Raw genomic sequence first — 18,166 nt, 5'->3', positions numbered from 1 at the left:
ACGTCGGATTATCTGATTGATAAGATCCCTGCTTTCTCCACGCTTAATCCGACTCCGAGGTCTTGGGACTGTCTCATCTCATTTCTGATCAGTTCAACAACACAATGAGATTCGGATGGGCTGTGGTTTTTACCCCGGCCGTTTTGGCTGCGACGGTGTCTTATGATTTTACTATTGAATGGGTCAGAGCGGATCCTGACGGGGCATTTGAGAGACCGACAATTGGGATAAACGGGAAGTGGCCAATTCCGAGGATTGAGGCTAACGTTGGAGATACCGTTTTGGTCAATGCCAGGAATAATTTGGGCAACCAGAGCACATCACTACATTTCCATGGATTATTTATGAACGGTTCCAATCATATGGATGGACCTTCACAGGTAACTCAGTGTCCCATTCGACCTGGCGAGTCTTTTCTTTATAACTTTACGGTATGTGTTTACGATACACTGAGATGAAGATGAAGCTGATCAAATAGATTACTCAACCCGGAACATATTGGTATCACTCACACACTGAAAGTCAATATCCTGATGGCCTTCGAGGTCCTCTCATCATTCATGACCCAGAGTCACCTTTCAAAGCCCAATATGGCGAAGAAATTGTCATGACTATCTCAGATTGGTACCACGACCAGATGCAGACTCTAATTCCAGAATTTATGAGAAAGGGAAACCCAACTGGTGCTGAACCAGTTCCTCAGGCTGCTCTTATGAACGAGACTCAGGATCTACAAGTCGTTGTCCAGCCTGGAAAGACATATCTTCTTCGACTGGCCAACATCGGCGCGTTTGCAGGACACTTCTTCTGGATTGAGGGGCATAATCTGACTATTGTTGAGGTGGATGGTGCCTACACGAAACCAGCTTCAGCCAATATGATTTACCTATCTGCTGGTCAACGATGCAGTGTTTTGGTTACCACGAAAGAAAGCACTCTGGACAACTTTCCCATTGTCTCAAGCATGGATACAGTAAGTTGCCCACTCTTTGATTTACTTGGCTGACCATATAGGATCTATTCGACGTACTCCCCGATGATCTGAACTGGAACGTCACAGGATGGCTTGTATACGATCAAGAAAAGGACCTTCCTGAACCATCAATCGTGTACGAATTCGACCCTTACGACGATATGGATCTCGTACCGTATGATGAAATGGCCAGACTTCCTAAACCCAGTAAACATATCGAACTCGATGTTGTTATGGATAACCTGCGTGATGGCGCTAACTATGCCTTCTTCAACAACATTACTTACCGCGCTCCCAAGGTGCCTACTCTGTATACTGCGTTGACGAGCGGAAAAGAGGCGACGAACCCACAGATCTACGGTACCTACACGCACAGCTTTGTTCTGGAAAAGGACGAGATTGTTCAGATTGTTGTTAACAATAGGGACGATGGACGTCACCCTTTCCATTTGCACGGTCATCACTTTCAAGTCCTTCACAGAAGCGAAGATGATGTTGGTGATTTTACTGGATCAGAAGAGCTTGCTGAGACGCCGATGAGACGAGATACTGTTGTCGTGAGAGGAAACGGAAATGCGGTGCTTCGATTCAAGGCTGATAACCCAGGTATGTTTGTCGATTGAGCGCTGAGCGCAAATAGCTAATTGTCAGGTGTCTGGTTGTTCCACTGCCATATCGAATGGCACGTCACTTCTGGGCTGATCGCAACATTCGTTGAAGATCCCCTCGCTTTGCAGGCTTCCCTCGAATTGCCTCAAAACCACCTCGATACGTGTAAAGCTGGCGGTATTCCTACCGTTGGCAACGCCGCTGGAAACACCAACCTTCTTGATCTCTCTGGCGAAAATGTCCCTCCGCCACGTCTCCCTGAAGGGTATGTCTCAATCTCGCTGTTCAATATCGCCCACTGACATCAATAGCTTCACACTCAAAGGAACCGTCGCATTCGCGTTCAGCACACTGATGGGTATATTCGGCATTTACACAGTCGCATCGTATGGAATGAAGAAGGAAAAAAAGACACCCGAGAGAGCGCCGTTGCTCGCCGAAGAAGATCTCCCGGAGCAGTAGATACACAGAAAATATTATCGCTCGTACATATCCCAACGCCTGACCTCCCCATATACCTTTCCCTGCCACATAGAGTAGTTTATTTGTTCGTCGCAGGCGGTGGTGCAGCAGGATACTTGGAAGCCTCCCTCAAATGATCCGGTGTACCCAAAGCCTTCATTTCGCCTCTGTATTCGCGCATGGCGACTTTGCGACCGCAATTCTTGCAGTAGTGGTTGATGTTTGATGCGCAATGGCAGATGTAAGGGCAAACGACGCCGAAAAGGGTTCCGAAAAAGAGCGCGGCGGCGTAGACGCTGTACTAGTTAGACAAGTCTTTTTGTGAGATGGAAAGGAACATACTGTGTCATTCCAGACGCTGACTTCTTGACCTTTGTCTCGGTCTGGTGCTGACAGAACGGGCAGTCGACGGAATCAGCTTGGTCGGCTAATAAATGCAAAGGCGTAACTGTAGGACCGCTTCGCTGCATGGGAGGTTGCGGTTGCATCTGAATAGACATGCCCTCATGTCCTGCATACTGCTGTTGCGCAAGACTAGGATGTTGCAAGATTGGAGGTGATTGTGTTCCGTCCCAGGACATCGCGTTCGTGGGTACAGGCGAAACAGTCGATACGGGTGGTGGGGGACTCGTCTGCGGGCTTGTTTGCGAAGGGGGATATTGATGCGCTGGCTCGACCACGACTTCGGGTAGGTTATCGTCGTTAACGTGTCGCTGTCTGCGAGGAAATGTTAGCTAGTCGCGCGATCGAATGAGGGAGAAGAGAGACAAACTCAATGGCAATCTTCTCGTCCGTAGGCGGTTCAGCGCTAGGCTTAGCTGTGTATGATGGAGGCGCGATGGTGTCGCCGTTGACTGGTGTCGAGGAAGTTGCTGGCTGTGACATTTTGATTTGCGAACTGGACATAGAAATATTTTCTCGAGGAATGATTCACTGAGGCTGTGAAGAAAAGAATAAACCTGGGTAAAAGGTATTTTGAATAGCTCGCATTCGTGAGTCCGACGGGAATGCGTAAGCTAGGGAACCCTTGCTGAATCATTATTTCGTTTGGGCATGGCGCAGTTGATTCCTTCGAAAACGGGTCTAATAAACTACCATTGAAATTGGGGGCGTCGCAAGCTCAATGGCCACTGGATCAGTCGAGTTGGCAGGCTGTGTCGACGATCGAAGAGCTGAATTTGCAGAGGATTGACAAGCTGGACTCCCTGTTGAGTCAGGTTGAAGCTTAGTGCTTACGCGCTAACGGCATTCTGTAGCTGTTCAAGATTAGAGGACCAGGCTTATCGATAAACTTCCATGTTTCCCAAGGTTCAACTTCAATCGTAGGGCTGAGTAGCTGTTATATACATTAGTATCGCCAACGCTCAAAACCTTGTTTATGAACAAGCGAACCCAACAAGTTGCTATAGTTAACACGGTAACAGTTTCATTTATCAATGGAACAAGTAATGAATTATGTTATAGACACTGGAAGGATGAGGCGAAGCAGTATAGTTGCAACTAGTCTAAGTCTTTGACCGAATCTTTGATCCCTGTAGCATCCCATCTTGACGACAGCAATCGCATTGTCGCTCATGTCCAAACGCTATATGACATATATAGAATGGAGACCGCCTTCATATGATGCACAAGGTAGTGTTGTAGTATCAGATCCGTCTTGTAGAGTCGATTCTGGTGAATCTTCTTGTGTGAGATTGCTCATAGGGTATGGACTCTTGACCTTGCCTGTCCTTGTACGCGCCATGCCAATCCAACGAAAGATGCCCTGAGAAGAATCTACCAACTGGAACAGAAGAAAGTCCCACATGTTGTAAGCGTCGCCAGCATCATTGAACAGATGGTGTCTTGCCAGCATGCAGTATAAGGCACCGCTTTTGCTTTCCTCATCAAAGCCCGTTTGCGGCTCATCAAGCCAGACTGATGACCATAGATCCCCTGTCTCTCCATCGCCGTATTGTTGCGGATCATATTTAAGGTTGTCAATGAACAGCGACCACATTTCCTTGCTTTCTGTTGCTTTGCGCAACAACTTCAGTTCTCTCAATTGTCCTTTAAGACGAAGCCAACCTGACCGAACCGCGCCCATATTGTCTTCTGTGGCATACTCCAACTTGTAACCATCCACTCCGTATACGTACTCCACCCTGTCAGATTCATAGTTCGCCGTGATCACTCTTCCCTCAATTGATGCCCAAGACCAAGTAGGTGCTACGTATACCTCGTAGCGCGTCGGTATGACTTCCATGGCGTATGCCCACCACAGTAAACCGCCCTGAAGATGGCTACGCCACATCCCAGCAACATAGTCATCTGACAGATAGTAGCTGTATAGTCTTGCAATGGCAGAGAAAGCGACTAGCTTGTCGCTAGGAAAGCTCAGAGCACTTCCTGAATATTTGATAACCAAGCTTGACCAGGAATAGTGCCCATACGGAGCGTTTATCAATGATTTGAAAGGGTCTCCATCATACAAGATTTCGAATCCACTGTGGTTTGTTTCTGAGGCCGTGAACTCACGGCACTCCCAATAAACCTGATGAGCACCAATGTGTAGGGCCCTTGGGGATAGGAAACGCTCTTGCATGACCCAGCCGCGAGTGTATATATGCGCATCGGTGACAGGATCCCAGTATCCTGAGTAATCAATAATATACTTATGTGACTCAGAGCGCTCTTCGAATTCGGAGCTAGACAGTCCCTTTTGAACTAGAGTCGTTGTGGTTGGCGGGATTAGACTTTCTGGATTTCGGTTTCTGAAGATAGGTTCAGAACTATTTATATTTTCCGCAGCGACTATATTGCAGTGTGAAAAGGAGTAAACCTTATGCATCAGCGAAGCTTCCCTATTCCAGTCGGAAAGGTCATCTTTGTCTTGAAATATGCACAAAGCATCAATCCATATGTAGTCGACGCCGACTTGTCGAGCAATAACACAAGCATCGCAAAATGTCGGCGGCAAAGATGATAGGGGAATCCCACGCAGAAGGTTTTGGTAGGACTTTCTGTCCAAAGTAATAGTATGGCCTTCACCCCATGAATGACTAAGAGTCATGTATGGTCCCGAAGGAGTGACCGCGTTTGTTTCTTCAAGGTAGATCATAGGATCTTTTGCCTCACCAGAGGACGTGAAACTGAGTAGTCGCGTAGGATACCATCTTGCATCATTCGATTCGTTGCATGATGGATGCTTCTCTAGGCATTGGCTTATCCATTTCTTCGCTAACGAAAAGACCTTGGGGGAATTTGTGGTGGCCGAGAATTGGAGAGAATCTAGAATGAGGCTGTCGTGCCCGAGACTCTTTTCTTTATCTGTCTCTACGTTTCGTCAGTAACTAACCGTCCCACCCACGTGATTGCTCTGTAATGATACCTTTGTGAGCTTTGAATCCAAGGACTTGGCGTGAGATTCCACTAATTTCAGCTGCATCTGGACCTAATTCAAATTCCAGATAGAAGTCTGAGTTGTCATCCTCACTGACAAACACACTTATGAGTCCAAATGTTCCGAACTCGTATCCCTCAAGCTGGTTAAATTTTCGTTGTTCGTCCGGCGAAAATTGGAACCAAATCGTTGCGCAAATCATGCATCTTGTGTCTACTGAATGTTTCCAATCCTCAATGCATGTTTGATGGGGAAAGTCATCGGAGCCTGATACTTCGACCGAAGAAACAAGAAGTTCTTGGCACTTCTGACAAAGCATGATGGGTGATTTGGTGGTAGGTATGAGTTGGCTCTGTCGATTTTCTGGGGCAGTGAAGTCACAAAGGTATAACAAGCCATGATCTGACCGTCTCTCTCTCTCTCTCTCTCTCTCTCTCTTTCGAGAAAAGACGTAAAAGTGTAAGACGGAAGAATGTCCCGCTTTCGTCCGTCATCCAATAGTCGTATCTCGTATGCGTATTCCGTATGACCCCACCATAATGACTCGCCGCTAAACCCCTTCTAGTCCCTTGGAGCGCTCTATGTTAGACGGCAAGACTTATATATAACATGGCCGAATAGCAGTTGATCATGGAGATGTTTGTTTCTTCATGACACGCCATGGATTCTGACAATAACTTCGGGCCTCACCGAGTAGGCGTTTTTGACTTTACCATTCTTTTTGAGCAGAGCATCTTGTCGCTTCTGCCCACTGCAGTGTTTCTGCTTGTTGTGCCACTTCGACTGTTTGTGCTGAGGAACAACGAGAGGGCTGCCGTATTTGGAACTTTATTATGGATCAAATTGGCAAGCGCTTTGAACATGTATTTGGCCTTGCTAACAGCTTAGGCCACGGCTGCTTGTTATGTCTGCCTGCAGGTGACTCTGATTGTGTTGTGGTCTCGAGAGAGTTCGACAGCGATAGCCATAGCAGAACCAGTGTTTGGATTTGCCGAATCGATAGCCCTTATTACTTTGATCTTTTTTGAACACAGAAACTCCAGGAAACCGTCCAAGATCGTTGGGGGATATCTTGCCGTTACTATCATTCTCGACATTGCTTTGGTACGCACCTTTTGGATAAGGTCGATATGGGCCATTGCGGCTGTGTTCACTTGCTCCCTCGCACTCAAAGCAACTCTTCTGATATTAGAAGAATGGCCTAAACTCTTGGTACGAGAGCAAGAAAAGATTCGGGAAACCTCTTCTGGTGTGATCAACAGAAGTTTCTTTTGGTGGCTAAACAGTCTCTTTCTTCAAGGAAGTCGTGGCATTCTTGAAACTGAAGATTTACAAAACATTGACACAAAATTCGATACAGATCATGTGTTGATACCGTTGGAAGAACGATGGTTACGAGGTAAGTTTAGATCAAGTCATCCTCGGCGTTTCACTAACATCTACAGACCAAAAGAACGGCCAGTTCAGCCTTTTGAAGTGCACCTTCCTCGCCTACAAATGGCAGTTTGCAGCAGGCATCTTTCCTCGACTTTTCCACAGCGGTTTCAACTTTGCACAACCATTTCTTATACAATCCGTCATTACTTTTGTTGGCCGAAAGGAAATGTCTGTACAAATTTCCAGTGGCCTTATCGGAGCGACTGTGCTTATCTATCTCGGCCTCGCAGTATCTGGAGCATGGCACAAGCATCTCTCATTTCAGATGGTCACCATGTACAGAGGTGGACTAGTCTCATTAATATTCAAGAAGACCCTAAGACTCAAAACGTCATCCATCAAAGATTCCGCACAAGTCACCCTCATGACAACAGACGTCGAAACGATTGTGGCTGCTGGGGCGTCAGTGCATGACATGTGGGCCAATATGCTTGAGCTTCCAATTGGTATCTATCTATTACACCGTCAGATAGGTAATCCAAGTCTTCTTGTGTTGGTTCCTACAATTAGTAAGTAAATCTTGGTCCGCAAGTCGTAACCAAGCTAACAACGAAGTCACAACCATTCTGAGCGGAATCATCTCGATAGCAATGGAGCCAGCGACAGTGAGTTGGAACAATATGGTACAAAAGCGTGTAGGCGAAACATCAAGCATGATGGATCAGATCAAAGGCATCAAAATGATGGGATTGACCGATTTCTATCTTCAAACAGTGCAGGATCTGAGAGTGAAAGAATTGGAGATATCTACAAAACTTCGATGGTTGCTTGTACACTTCGTCACACTTGGTGAGTTGCCACTTTCTTTTCACTTAGCATTGCTAACGTTTTAGCCATGGTATCTGCACAGGTAACACCGGTTGTTGTGATACTCTCGGCAATCTACTGGTCCAAATCAGACGGAGGACTGAGCGTCGCCGAAGCCTTTACATCATTGTCTTTGGTATCACTCGTCACCCAGCCGCTTGTCTCCGTTCTGGTTTCGTTGATGCAGATTGCTGGGGTTGTCGCAGGGTGTGGCAGGATCCAATCATTTCTGTTGCTCAAAGAACAAGATGTCATGACAGCAGAGGTACCCGAAAACGACCTGGCCATGGTCATCGAGGATGCAAACTTTTCTACAGACGAAGGAAACACACTTCTCACCGATATTAACATGCGTGTTGTTCACGGAACTATTAATATGATCGTGGGCAAAGTAGGAGGCGGCAAGTCGTCCCTCCTCAAAGCCATCATCGGCGAGAATACACCCTCACAAGGCATCGTCAAAAGAGAGGCGTCAGTTGCCTATTGTGATCAAGTGCCATGGCTGCGAAACACAACAATCAGAAAAAATATCATCGGGCAGTCGCGGGTTGATGAGAAATGGCTTGCGATAGTCATACGGTCATGTGCACTTGAGGAGGACCTGGCGCAGTTGCCTCAAGGTCAAGAGACTGTTGTTGGATCCAGAGGAGTGGCCTTAAGTGGAGGGCAGAAGCAGCGAGTTGCCCTTGCTCGTGCTGTCTACTCCCGAAGCAAGCTCATCGTTCTTGACGATGTATTTAGCAGTCTTGACCAAACAACATCTGACACAGTCTTTGATCGACTTCTGGGAGCAAATGGGTTGCTTCGTACAAGGACTGTCATTCTTGCAACCAGTAACGGTAAGTGTTTCCTTTCAACAATGAGCGACCACATTCTAACAACCAGCCCGTTTTCTTTCCTCGGCCAATTACATCACAGTTGTTCAAGAGGGTGGCATTACTCACAATCAAATGACACATTCTGATCTTGAACTCACGGAAACGCTCAGAGCTATTGCGCCCATCCAATCCCCCGAAATCGTTAAGAAGGACATTGTCACGGCTACCCCAAAAGAAGAAATAGACCTGTCACGAAAAACAGGTGACACAGAATGCTACCGGATTTATGTTCGATCAATGGGCTGGAAAGTCATCAGCATTGTGTTTCCCGCCTCTGTGACAGGTGCGGTCTTGGAAGCCATGCCTCAGATCTGGCTACGAATATGGACAGAGAAGGGTGACGGGTCTAAGGATGCCAGATATACAGGTGGCTATGTGGGACTAGTTGTCGCCTCCATGATTATGGCTCTTCTCAATATCGGTTACTTCCTCATAGAGGGTGTTGAGAGATCTTCAAACAACCTTCACGAGCAACTGTTGAAAGCGGTTTGCAAAGCACCATTGCATTTCTTTACAACAACCGAAAATGGTAGCATTCTGAACCGCTTTAGCCAAGACATGTCGCTCATTGATATGTCATTACCGTTGGCGTTCTATCTCACGCTAGACTTGACTCTACGCGGTTTGGTTCAAACAGGAGTTGTTGCATCAGGCGCAAGTTATTTTGGGGCTTTTCTCCCACTTTCGTTTCTTGCATTATACCTCATCCAAAAGTACTACCTACGCACGTCGAGGCAAATGCGTCTTCTTGATCTCGAAGCAAAGACGCCACTCTACACCCAATTCACTGAAATCACAGCGGGATTATCGACAGTCCGCTCATTTGGATGGGCGAAAGAACTTTTAGACGAGAGTTTCAAACTACTCAACACATCGCAAAAGCCGTTTTATCTAATGTTCTGCATACAGAGATGGTTAGAGCTGGTGCTTGATCTCTTTGTCGCTGGTATGGCGATGTTGTTGGTTACAATTGCACTTCGGATCCCGGGAACCACAAGCGAAGGAGCAATAGGACTCTCCATGGTTAATTTGCTCGGCCTGAATCTGACTCTAACAACTGTGATTGATCAATGGACGACTTTGGAGACATCTCTAGGAGCTATAGCTAGACTCAAAGCGTTTATTAGCAGCACACCAAACGAGAACAAGGACAGCGAAAAAGAAATGCCAGACAACTGGCCAGCAGGCAAAATTGAGATTGAGGGCATCACAGCTTCGTACAGGTATGATACTACTTACTGTGATTTTGAAACTCGCTAAAGCTTTGAAGTGATCAAACGCAACCAGTCCTACATGACGTGTCTCTAGTTGTCGAACCAGGACAGAAAGTCTGTCTTTGCGGCCGCTCTGGAAGGTACAGCACCGTCCCCTTTTTATCGAAAAAGCTAACAAGGCAGTGGCAAATCTTCCCTCATCCTCTCAATGTTGCGACTTCTCGAACTCCAAACTGGAACTATCCACATCGATAACAAAGATCTTACGACGATACCACGCCAATATATTAGATCGCAAATCACAACTATACCGCAAGATCCGGTCAATATCTCAGGCACGGTGCGGCAAAATATGGACCCCGAAGAGCTCGTTCAGGCGGATGAGATGCTCATTGCAGTTTTGAAAAAGACGACTCTATGGCCAATTATTGAAACCCGTGGAGGGTTGGACGCTGATATATCGGCACTTGGCTTCTCAGTCGGACAGCGTCAACTCTTCTGTCTTGCACGAGCGTTGCTCTCCCACTCCAACATTATTCTTCTCGATGAACCATCAAGCAGTGTGGATGACGCCACGACCAAAGAAGTGCGCCAAATCATCCACGAAGTTATGCACGGCAGGACAGTCATTGAAGTTGCGCATCGACTTGATCATGTCACAGACTTTGACGTTGTAGTAGTGATGAAGGATGGCAGAATAATCGAAACTGGCAATCCGAGAGAGTTACTAACTCGAGATTCGGCATTGAAAACGTTGCATGGATAGACGCTGAAAAGAACTCCACTCGACATGTAGTATTATCTCACATCTTCACTCGACCAATTGCAACTCATCTATAATTATTGTACATTACATGCTATTAAATACTTTTGTCTATCCATCCAAATCTAATCTATGTCATTCATATGTTTAATCGCTCTTTGATGGCCACTTTATTCTCTTTTCAGCCCTGACATACAGGTTATTAGGCCTAATCAGCTGGAACATAGGATCGTACTCGACAGGTCCATCTTGAGCGAGATTGAACTTGTATCGGTATACAAGCTTAGGCAGGAAGACCTTGACCTCTTGCAGGGCAAAGTTGAAGCCGACACACATGCGAGGTCCGGCTGCAAAAGGGATATAAGAATCCTTGGGACGGTTCTTGACTCGGTCAGTGTCCCAGCGGTCGGGGTCGAACAGCGCAGGGTTGTCCCAGATCTTGGTGTTGTTGTGAATGTGGTGGAGGGCGGGGATGACGATAGAGTCCTTGGGCAGCTTGTAACCACCAGGAAGGATCATGTCGACAGCTGATGTTCTAGCGGGTTGGTAAGAGGGGTTGTGGCGGCGTTGTGTCTCCTTGATGTACTTGTCAAGGAATGTGAGCTTGTTGGTCAGATCAGCGGTGATCTGGGTGTCTTCGTCAAATCCATTGTCGACCAACTCTTGAAGAAGTCTCTCTTGCATGCCGGGGTAGGCAACGAGACCATACAAAAGCCAAGATAGAAGAGAACTGGTTGTGGTGAAACCGGCCCCAGTGGCGACGACGAGGGGCTCCATGATACGCTCTCGGGGAAGCTTGTTGCCCTTGCTATCGCTAGCACGGAGAACATAGTCGACCATGTTCTCGGCCTCAACAGCGGCATCCTGGAGTTCCAAGTCTCCTTCACCCTTGGCAGCGGCGGCGACAGACGCTGTCATCATGGCCTCCATGTGAGCACGAGCCTCTCGCATACGCTGAGGGTCGCCGAAAGGAAGACTCTTGTACCAGCTGGGCATGGAGGTGAGCTTCTTGTTGAGTTCAAGAGATTGGGCGATTCTCAAGACCATAGCATGAGGTCGGGCATCAGGAGAGGAAAAGTGCTGGAAATCCATTCCAAGGACCAGCTTTCCAACAGCTTGGGCTCCGAGCTTCAGCATATAAGGGTACACGTTCCAGGCCTCATCACGCTCATCAAGTTCGTCAAAGACCTTGAAGGCATCCTCGACAGTTCGTTGCATGGTGGGTGCGTAATGTCGCACAGCCTTGGGACCCAAGGCAGGGGGCAAAAACTTGTGTACCTCCTTCCACTCTTCGGTATCAGTATCACCAAGGAAGACACCGGCCTCCTTGTTCTTGATTGGGAACAGAGGGTGGCCCTCAATAATTCGCTTGGAGAAGAAGTCTGTCTCTGAGAAGACAATGGTGGCTAGCTTGGGGTCGTTTGTGTGGTAGATGGTGTTACCCATGTTTGTGGTTTTGAAGAGAGGACCATATTTCTCAAACAGACGTTGATGGTTGCCGAGATGGTCGGGATAGACCTCGAAATAGTTGCCTACAAAAGGCAGACCATTGGGTCCTGGAATCTCACGGACGGCCTTGCCATCGATGGTGATGGAAATGTCATCAGCAGCGAGAACATCAGCGACCGTCGGCAAAGCCTCAGACTCGGTAACAAAAGCAATACCTAAAAAGTCAGTAAAAGTTTGGCTTTTTATTTTATTTAATTGACGTACCGCTAGGGTCAACAATTGCAAAATGCGACGCTACCAAGTGTTGGAGACCTTGCTCGTCTAGGGTGGCGGGTAGCTCAATTTCTTGGGCTGTTGAAGGGTCCTCGCCCATGAGATGAAAACGTTTTGTAGCCATGATGATGAATATAGTATAATGAGACGAACAAGTTTACAAATGGCTGGTCGCTGGCTGGTCTACTGGTCTATATAAAGCAAACAATGACATTGAAGATGCCGAGGCCCAGGTTGAGCTACAGCGGATTCGTGTGGATCAAAGATACGAACCTTGCAATCTGCCGGTACATTGGATAGGGGTCATGAAGAATTTGCGTCTGCAGACGGTATTGACATGATGAGGTGGCGTTTTGGATCCACCAGATATTCTCCGCAGCCCTGTTAACAAAGTACAGATTTTAAAGAGCAGCTTGCCCGTTGGAGTAAGTATCCTTTATTAGTGCCGGACCTAACGGGCACTACTGGTGGGATGAGTCAGGATAGCTTGGTTAGCAATTAACTTGAGTCGCAATCCAATTGCAAATACACGTTTCAAGCATGATTGTATGTACACATCATTATCTTTCATCATGTCCAAGACCGTCGGAGTATATCTCACCACCGAATTCCGTGCCTCGGATTGACAATCCATTCGTGGCCCTTGATGAAAAGCTTTGACCGACGGAATTCATGCCCATTCAAACACAACAAAACGGAGACAGGCACGGAGACTCGGCCGTTCCGGACCCACAGTCGGCCGAGAAAGGGCCACAAGCCTCGGCTCGTGCCTAAAAGGGGCAAAAGCAGAGACCAGTCAATGCGACCGTATTTGATAGCGATTAATATAATGTGCTGTCTCCTCTTGACCCGGATATTTGTCTATCTGTCTATCAATTAATCTCTGTACAATCAAAATGGCCTCATTTACTGCAAAGGAAGTGGCTGCTCACAACACCCGCGGTGATTGTTGGACAATCATCAAGGGACAAGGTAAGAAAATTTTAATCCAACAAAATAACATCGCTGACCGCTTTAGTTTATGATGTTACAAAATACATGGAAGACCACCCTGGTGGTGCCGATGTCCTCATTGAATCAGCTGGAAAAGACTCAACAATAGAGTTTGACAGTGCTGGTCACTCTGAGGATGCCTTTGAGATTATGGAGCAGTATCGCATTGGAGAGTACAAGGGTGCACCTGTGCGAAACGCTCCCAAGGCTGTTACTCTCAAGAAGGCCGCTCCTGTCGCTGTTTCTGGAAGCAGCTTTGCTACAACCGCTCTTACAGCTACTGCTGCCATCTCAGTTGGTGCTGTTGCTCTTCACCAAGCATACCGACTGAACCCTGAAATTCTGTCTGCTCTCCCCAAGATCAAGCCTGGATCTGGATCTGGCCCCGGCTTCCTGGAAGGTTTCATCATTGCTTCTGCGCTTTTCACCGTTGCCGGTACTGTCACCGTCAAGAAGCTATCCAAGCACCTTCACTTTGAGGAGGGTGGTTTCATGAGCTATGCTCCTCACAAGAAGATGCCCAAGGTCACAAAGCTTAACCCTCTACTCCAAAGAGGATGGCTCGACCCTACAGCATACCACGCTCTTCCCTTGGCCGAGAAGGAAGAGATTGCTCCCAATGTTTACCGTCTAGTTTTCACTCTTCCCACACCTACAACAGTTCTCGGTCTACCAACTGGTCAACATCTCGCCATCAAGGCCGAAATCGATGGCAAATCAGTCAACAGATCCTACACACCCATCTCAAATAACAGCGATCTCGGAAAGCTCGAGCTTGTCATCAAGTGCTATCCAGACGGTCTTCTGACTGGCAAGTACCTTGCCAACCTCGAACTCGGTAATGAGGTGCAATTCCGTGGGCCCAAGGGAGCTATGCGATACCAGCGTGGTATGTGCAAGAGAATAGGCATGCTGGCTGGTGGAACAGGAATTACTCCCATGTTCCAGATCATCCGTGCTATCTGCGAAGACGATCGTGATCTTACACAAGTGAGTCTCGTGTATGCCAACCGTTCGGAGCAGGATATTCTGCTTCGCGAGCAACTCGAGACGTTTGCCCGACGATACCCCCAAAACTTCAGACTCTACTATCTTGTTGAACAGGCGCCCGAAAATTGGGCGTACGGAACTGGTTACGCTACACAGGCGCTTATGGAGGAGAAATTCCCTGCGCCTGGGCCTGACTCCAAGATTATGCTGTGCGGACCTCCTGGTATGATCAAAGCGGCCAAGACATCTCTTGGCAACTTGGGATTCGAACAGCCTGGAGCTTCTTCCAAGATGACTGATCACATCTTCTGTTTCTAGTTAGAACTTAGCTGTACTTTTAATAATGAACCAATTAGACACTACTTTTCATCTCATAAATAGCCTATTATACCCCTGTAAAATGATCAGCAGCCACTCGATAACCTTGGGCTGATGCTTAAGAGCTTATTTTGTGGCCGGGTCAATACGCCCGCTGACGGGTCTTTACCTTCCCCTTGGGGTAGATCTGCGCATCTTGGCGATGCTAGGATTCGATGTCGACATCGCAAAGCCATATTATTTGCAGAACTGAGGGGAACTTTTGTCTTGTACTCCATCGTCATGTAACACTTTATTGCGTATGATGCATTCTCACTCTGTATAAAGGCTCACATCTCGTAGTATCATGATTAAGGTTTGTCTTGTTTCGAGGCAGACATGGCTGACACAAAGAAAACCCAAGCCGTTGATGGCTTGCGCGGTCAGCCCTACGATGGCTTCAATAGCGATGAGAGGCCTGTCGCTGACAACGCCAGTACCATCGATGCGCAAAACTTTGCGTTCACCGAAGATCGCAAGATTGGCGTCACCGGTGCTGTCTTTTTGATTCTTAACAAGATGATCGGTACAGGAAGTAGGTTTACTACCATCATATTCAAAATGACCAAGCTAATTATCAGTTTTTTCTACACCCTCTAGTATCTTTGCAGCTACTGGTTCCGTGGGCATATCTCTTATGCTGTGGATCATCGGTGGCTTCTTGACCTTTTGCGGTTTAAGCGTGTTTCTCGAATTCGGACTGGCTATTCCAAGATCTGGTGGCGAGAAGAACTACCTTGAAAGAGTCTATCGACATCCCAAATACTTGGCTACATGTGTCTTGGCCAGTCAAATGATTCTTCTTGGCTTCTCGTCTGGTAACTCACTAGCATTTGGACGTTACATCCTCTATGCATCAGGTAGAGAGACACCTGATGGGTGGGAGGCTCGCGGTATAGCAGTTGCATGCATCACCTTCTCAGTCCTCCTTCACAGTACGCTTCCAAAGTGGGGTATCCGATTATTCAACGTCTTGGGCGTTTTCAAAGTGGTCATCCTCTTGTTCATCGTCTTTTCAGGCTTTGCTGCACTGGCAGGACACCGTCGCGTTCCCAATCCTCACAACTTTGACAACGCGTTCCGCATAGAAGATGGAGACGGATATGGTGGTGGAGGAGCATACGCTTACTCGAACGCCCTTCTCAACATTATCTACAGTTACAAGGGCTGGGAAAACGCAAACTATGTCCTCGGCGAACTGAAGAACCCCAGAAAGACACTTGCTGTCGCAGCTCCCATCGCCATCGGCGGCGTAACGATTCTTTACGTCCTCGCAAATGTGGCGTACTTTGCAGCAATTCCCAAATCTGACCTCGCCAAGTCTGAAGTCATTGTCGCCGGCCTCTTTTTCAGGAACATTTTTGGTGAAAGCGCTGCGGCAAGGAGTCTGCCTGCATTCGTCGCGCTGAGTAACTTGGGCAATGTTTTAGCTGTTTCGTTTGCGCATGCGAGAGTGAATCAGGAGTTGGCTAAAGAGGGCATGTTGCCTTTTAGTCGATTCTGGGCTTCAAACAAGCCTTTTAATTCGCCTGCTCCATCCGTAAGTGTCCTATAAGGTGTTGTTGATGTGGCTAATGGGTATAGTTGTTTCTTCATTGGATTGTCACTGTCGTTGTGCTTCTTGCACCACCTGCTGGACCAGCTTATAATTTTATCGTCAACCTGTACGTCCCAACAGCCCGTCACAAAACTATGCTAACAAATCCAGATACACTTACCCTGGCGCCTGGATCAACGGCTTCGTCACAGCCGGTCTTATCTATCTCCACTGGAACAAGTCCGAAAACTGGAAATCACCATGGTACACATACCTTCCGATCTCGGTTCTTTATCTGCTCGCCAATATCTTCCTCGCTTTCGTGCCTTTCATTCCGCCTGATGGCGACTGGAACGCAGATGGATATCCGTACTACGTGTTCCCTGTTGTCGGCGTTGGTGTTTTGATACTCGGTGCTGTCTACTGGACATTCTGGACCAAGATCTTTCCAAAGATTGGAGGATACAAGGTTGTTGCTGATAGGACATTTGACGATGCTGGTGTTGAGACGGTACGGTACCGCAAGGTGTCTGTCCGACACCATTAGATGGCCTCAGCGTACAAGACAAGTTGGCAGAGAACCAGTGAGGTTAAGCCTATGGATGGAGTAGTATAGTGATAAAGTGTATTGATCATAGGCTGGATGATTTTTGTCAGAAAGGCATGATGCTTGTCACAGTCTAGTGGTAGCAGAAACGTTGCACTCCTAAGTCTTAGGTTACAAAGATCAGTAGTCTAAGAGCTCCAGTCTGAAGAGCATAAGCTGACCTAATAATTTCGTCTCTTATACTTCCAGTGGTCAGTTTTTCAGATACTCTGAGGACAGTGAATGAACGAAACTGATTCTCGCATTGATGCAGACAACTCCCTCCCTCCATGAGCTATAAGTATCTTCTTCTAGTCGTTTCAATAGCATACCCAACCATCTCTGTTTCCTCGAATACTACTTCCATATCAACATTCTCTCATCATGTCCTCAGGTATGAACGGCACAAATGTTCCCCGAGAACCATATTATATCACCGATTTCAAGGTGTACTATAATGGTCTTCCTGGTGATTTCCGAATCGAGAGCGAAAGCCTAGATGTCCGTCTGAAAGCTACAGTTGACTCGCGCGGCAAAGTCTTTAATATCGAATTCAAGTACCTTAATGGAGAGCAGATAAGGGATGGCATATTCACTGATGGGCGAGGAAGCCTTTACTTTGTAGGAGATGCTCGCCTAGCGCAAATTGTTATTGTAGTCATGGGAATTGCTTGTGAGGCAGTCCGTGTGCCGGAACGAGTTTCTATCATGGTGAGTCCTGAACTTGATGGTTGATAAATATGGAGAATTGGAAACGCCATTCGGGATATCTGTTTAGATTCACCACGGTATTCTCTGACAAAACTACGTCTCAAAAAGCAACGTTTTCTACGAGATAGGAGTGGCGGACGGCTTGAGCTTAAGATATAAATAAATAACAGCACAAGAACAGATATCTTTGTTTCTGAAGACGATAGAAACTTCACCCCGGCACTATAGGTGTGAAAACTACTACCTTTCTGCTGATTGGTAATCTTACTATTTTTTTTATTTTTTTTATTTTTTTATTAATATTTTTATAATCCTTAAGCTTTTACCTAAGCCTTCTTAATTTTCTCTAGGTTTTTAATAAAGGTTAATCTATTTATATAAATTAAATTTTTAATAATAATTAAATTTAAGGTTTTCTTAAAATAAGGTTTCTTTTATAATATAACTCTTTTAATATAAACCTTATAATAAAGGCTATAACTTATAAAGAAAGCTTTTATTATATTAAAGATAATAATAATTTCTTTTTTTTATAACCTTAATTAATTAATAAGCTAATAATAAAGTTAAAGATATTATTACTTAATTAAGTAAAACTAATTAAGTTAATTAATCTTAGTCTTTTATTATATATAGCTAACCTATTATAATTCTTATATATAATATTAATTACTATTATTAAGCTAAAGGCTATTAGTCTTAATTATTATTCTAATAGCTTATATTTTAATATAGTTAAAACTAT

At 46.3% G+C, this 18,166-nt stretch overlaps 8 protein-coding genes across 8 annotated transcripts; 5 read left to right on the top strand and 3 right to left on the bottom strand.

The window, feature by feature from the left end:
• Window positions 1–104: 104 nt before the first annotated feature.
• FSST1_005020 (Cupredoxin) lies at window positions 105–2,044 on the top strand (the record flags this gene model as incomplete). The annotated part of the gene is made up of 5 exons (XM_083231254.1): window positions 105–431; window positions 479–973; window positions 1,015–1,579; window positions 1,625–1,847; window positions 1,894–2,044. The coding sequence occupies 5 exons, from the start codon at window positions 105–107 to the stop codon at window positions 2,042–2,044; spliced, it is 1,761 nt and encodes a 586-aa protein (XP_083088450.1).
• Window positions 2,045–2,123: 79 nt separating this feature from the next.
• On the bottom strand, window positions 2,124–2,929 carry FSST1_005019 (LITAF-like zinc ribbon domain-containing protein; the record flags this gene model as incomplete). Its single annotated transcript, XM_083231253.1, has 3 exons — window positions 2,124–2,340; window positions 2,387–2,761; window positions 2,817–2,929. 3 exons carry the CDS (start codon window positions 2,927–2,929, stop codon window positions 2,124–2,126), a joined length of 705 nt encoding a protein of 234 aa, XP_083088449.1.
• A 700-nt stretch (window positions 2,930–3,629) lies between these two features.
• FSST1_005018 (uncharacterized protein) lies at window positions 3,630–5,745 on the bottom strand (the record flags this gene model as incomplete). The annotated part of the gene is made up of 2 exons (XM_083231252.1): window positions 3,630–5,359; window positions 5,415–5,745. The coding sequence occupies 2 exons, from the start codon at window positions 5,743–5,745 to the stop codon at window positions 3,630–3,632; spliced, it is 2,061 nt and encodes a 686-aa protein (XP_083088448.1).
• A 341-nt stretch (window positions 5,746–6,086) lies between these two features.
• On the top strand, window positions 6,087–10,528 carry FSST1_005017 (P-loop containing nucleoside triphosphate hydrolase protein; the record flags this gene model as incomplete). Its single annotated transcript, XM_083231251.1, has 8 exons — window positions 6,087–6,272; window positions 6,315–6,825; window positions 6,872–7,372; window positions 7,419–7,652; window positions 7,697–8,509; window positions 8,556–9,771; window positions 9,819–9,902; window positions 9,946–10,528. The coding sequence occupies 8 exons, from the start codon at window positions 6,087–6,089 to the stop codon at window positions 10,526–10,528; spliced, it is 4,128 nt and encodes a 1,375-aa protein (XP_083088447.1).
• Window positions 10,529–10,672: 144 nt separating this feature from the next.
• Window positions 10,673–12,371, bottom strand: FSST1_005016 (cytochrome P450; the record flags this gene model as incomplete). Its single annotated transcript, XM_083231250.1, has 2 exons — window positions 10,673–12,189; window positions 12,239–12,371. 2 exons carry the CDS (start codon window positions 12,369–12,371, stop codon window positions 10,673–10,675), a joined length of 1,650 nt encoding a protein of 549 aa, XP_083088446.1.
• A 772-nt stretch (window positions 12,372–13,143) lies between these two features.
• FSST1_005015 (uncharacterized protein) lies at window positions 13,144–14,548 on the top strand (the record flags this gene model as incomplete). The annotated part of the gene is made up of 2 exons (XM_083231249.1): window positions 13,144–13,219; window positions 13,266–14,548. 2 exons carry the CDS (start codon window positions 13,144–13,146, stop codon window positions 14,546–14,548), a joined length of 1,359 nt encoding a protein of 452 aa, XP_083088445.1.
• A 378-nt stretch (window positions 14,549–14,926) lies between these two features.
• FSST1_005014 (amino acid/polyamine transporter I) lies at window positions 14,927–16,671 on the top strand (the record flags this gene model as incomplete). The annotated part of the gene is made up of 4 exons (XM_083231248.1): window positions 14,927–15,122; window positions 15,169–16,127; window positions 16,172–16,251; window positions 16,296–16,671. 4 exons carry the CDS (start codon window positions 14,927–14,929, stop codon window positions 16,669–16,671), a joined length of 1,611 nt encoding a protein of 536 aa, XP_083088444.1.
• Window positions 16,672–17,094: 423 nt separating this feature from the next.
• Window positions 17,095–17,445, top strand: FSST1_005013 (uncharacterized protein; the record flags this gene model as incomplete). The annotated part of the gene is made up of 1 exon (XM_083231247.1): window positions 17,095–17,445. One exon carries the CDS (start codon window positions 17,095–17,097, stop codon window positions 17,443–17,445), a length of 351 nt encoding a protein of 116 aa, XP_083088443.1.
• Between the last annotated feature and the right edge of the window lie 721 nt (window positions 17,446–18,166).

This window comes from Fusarium sambucinum, chromosome I (assembly GCF_050947815.1).
Source record: "Fusarium sambucinum isolate potato_lamoka chromosome I, whole genome shotgun sequence".
Taxonomy (NCBI): Eukaryota; Fungi; Ascomycota; class Sordariomycetes; order Hypocreales; family Nectriaceae; genus Fusarium; species Fusarium sambucinum.
Note: the sequence above shows the minus strand (reverse complement) of the source record. Positions and strands in the feature narration are given on the sequence as shown.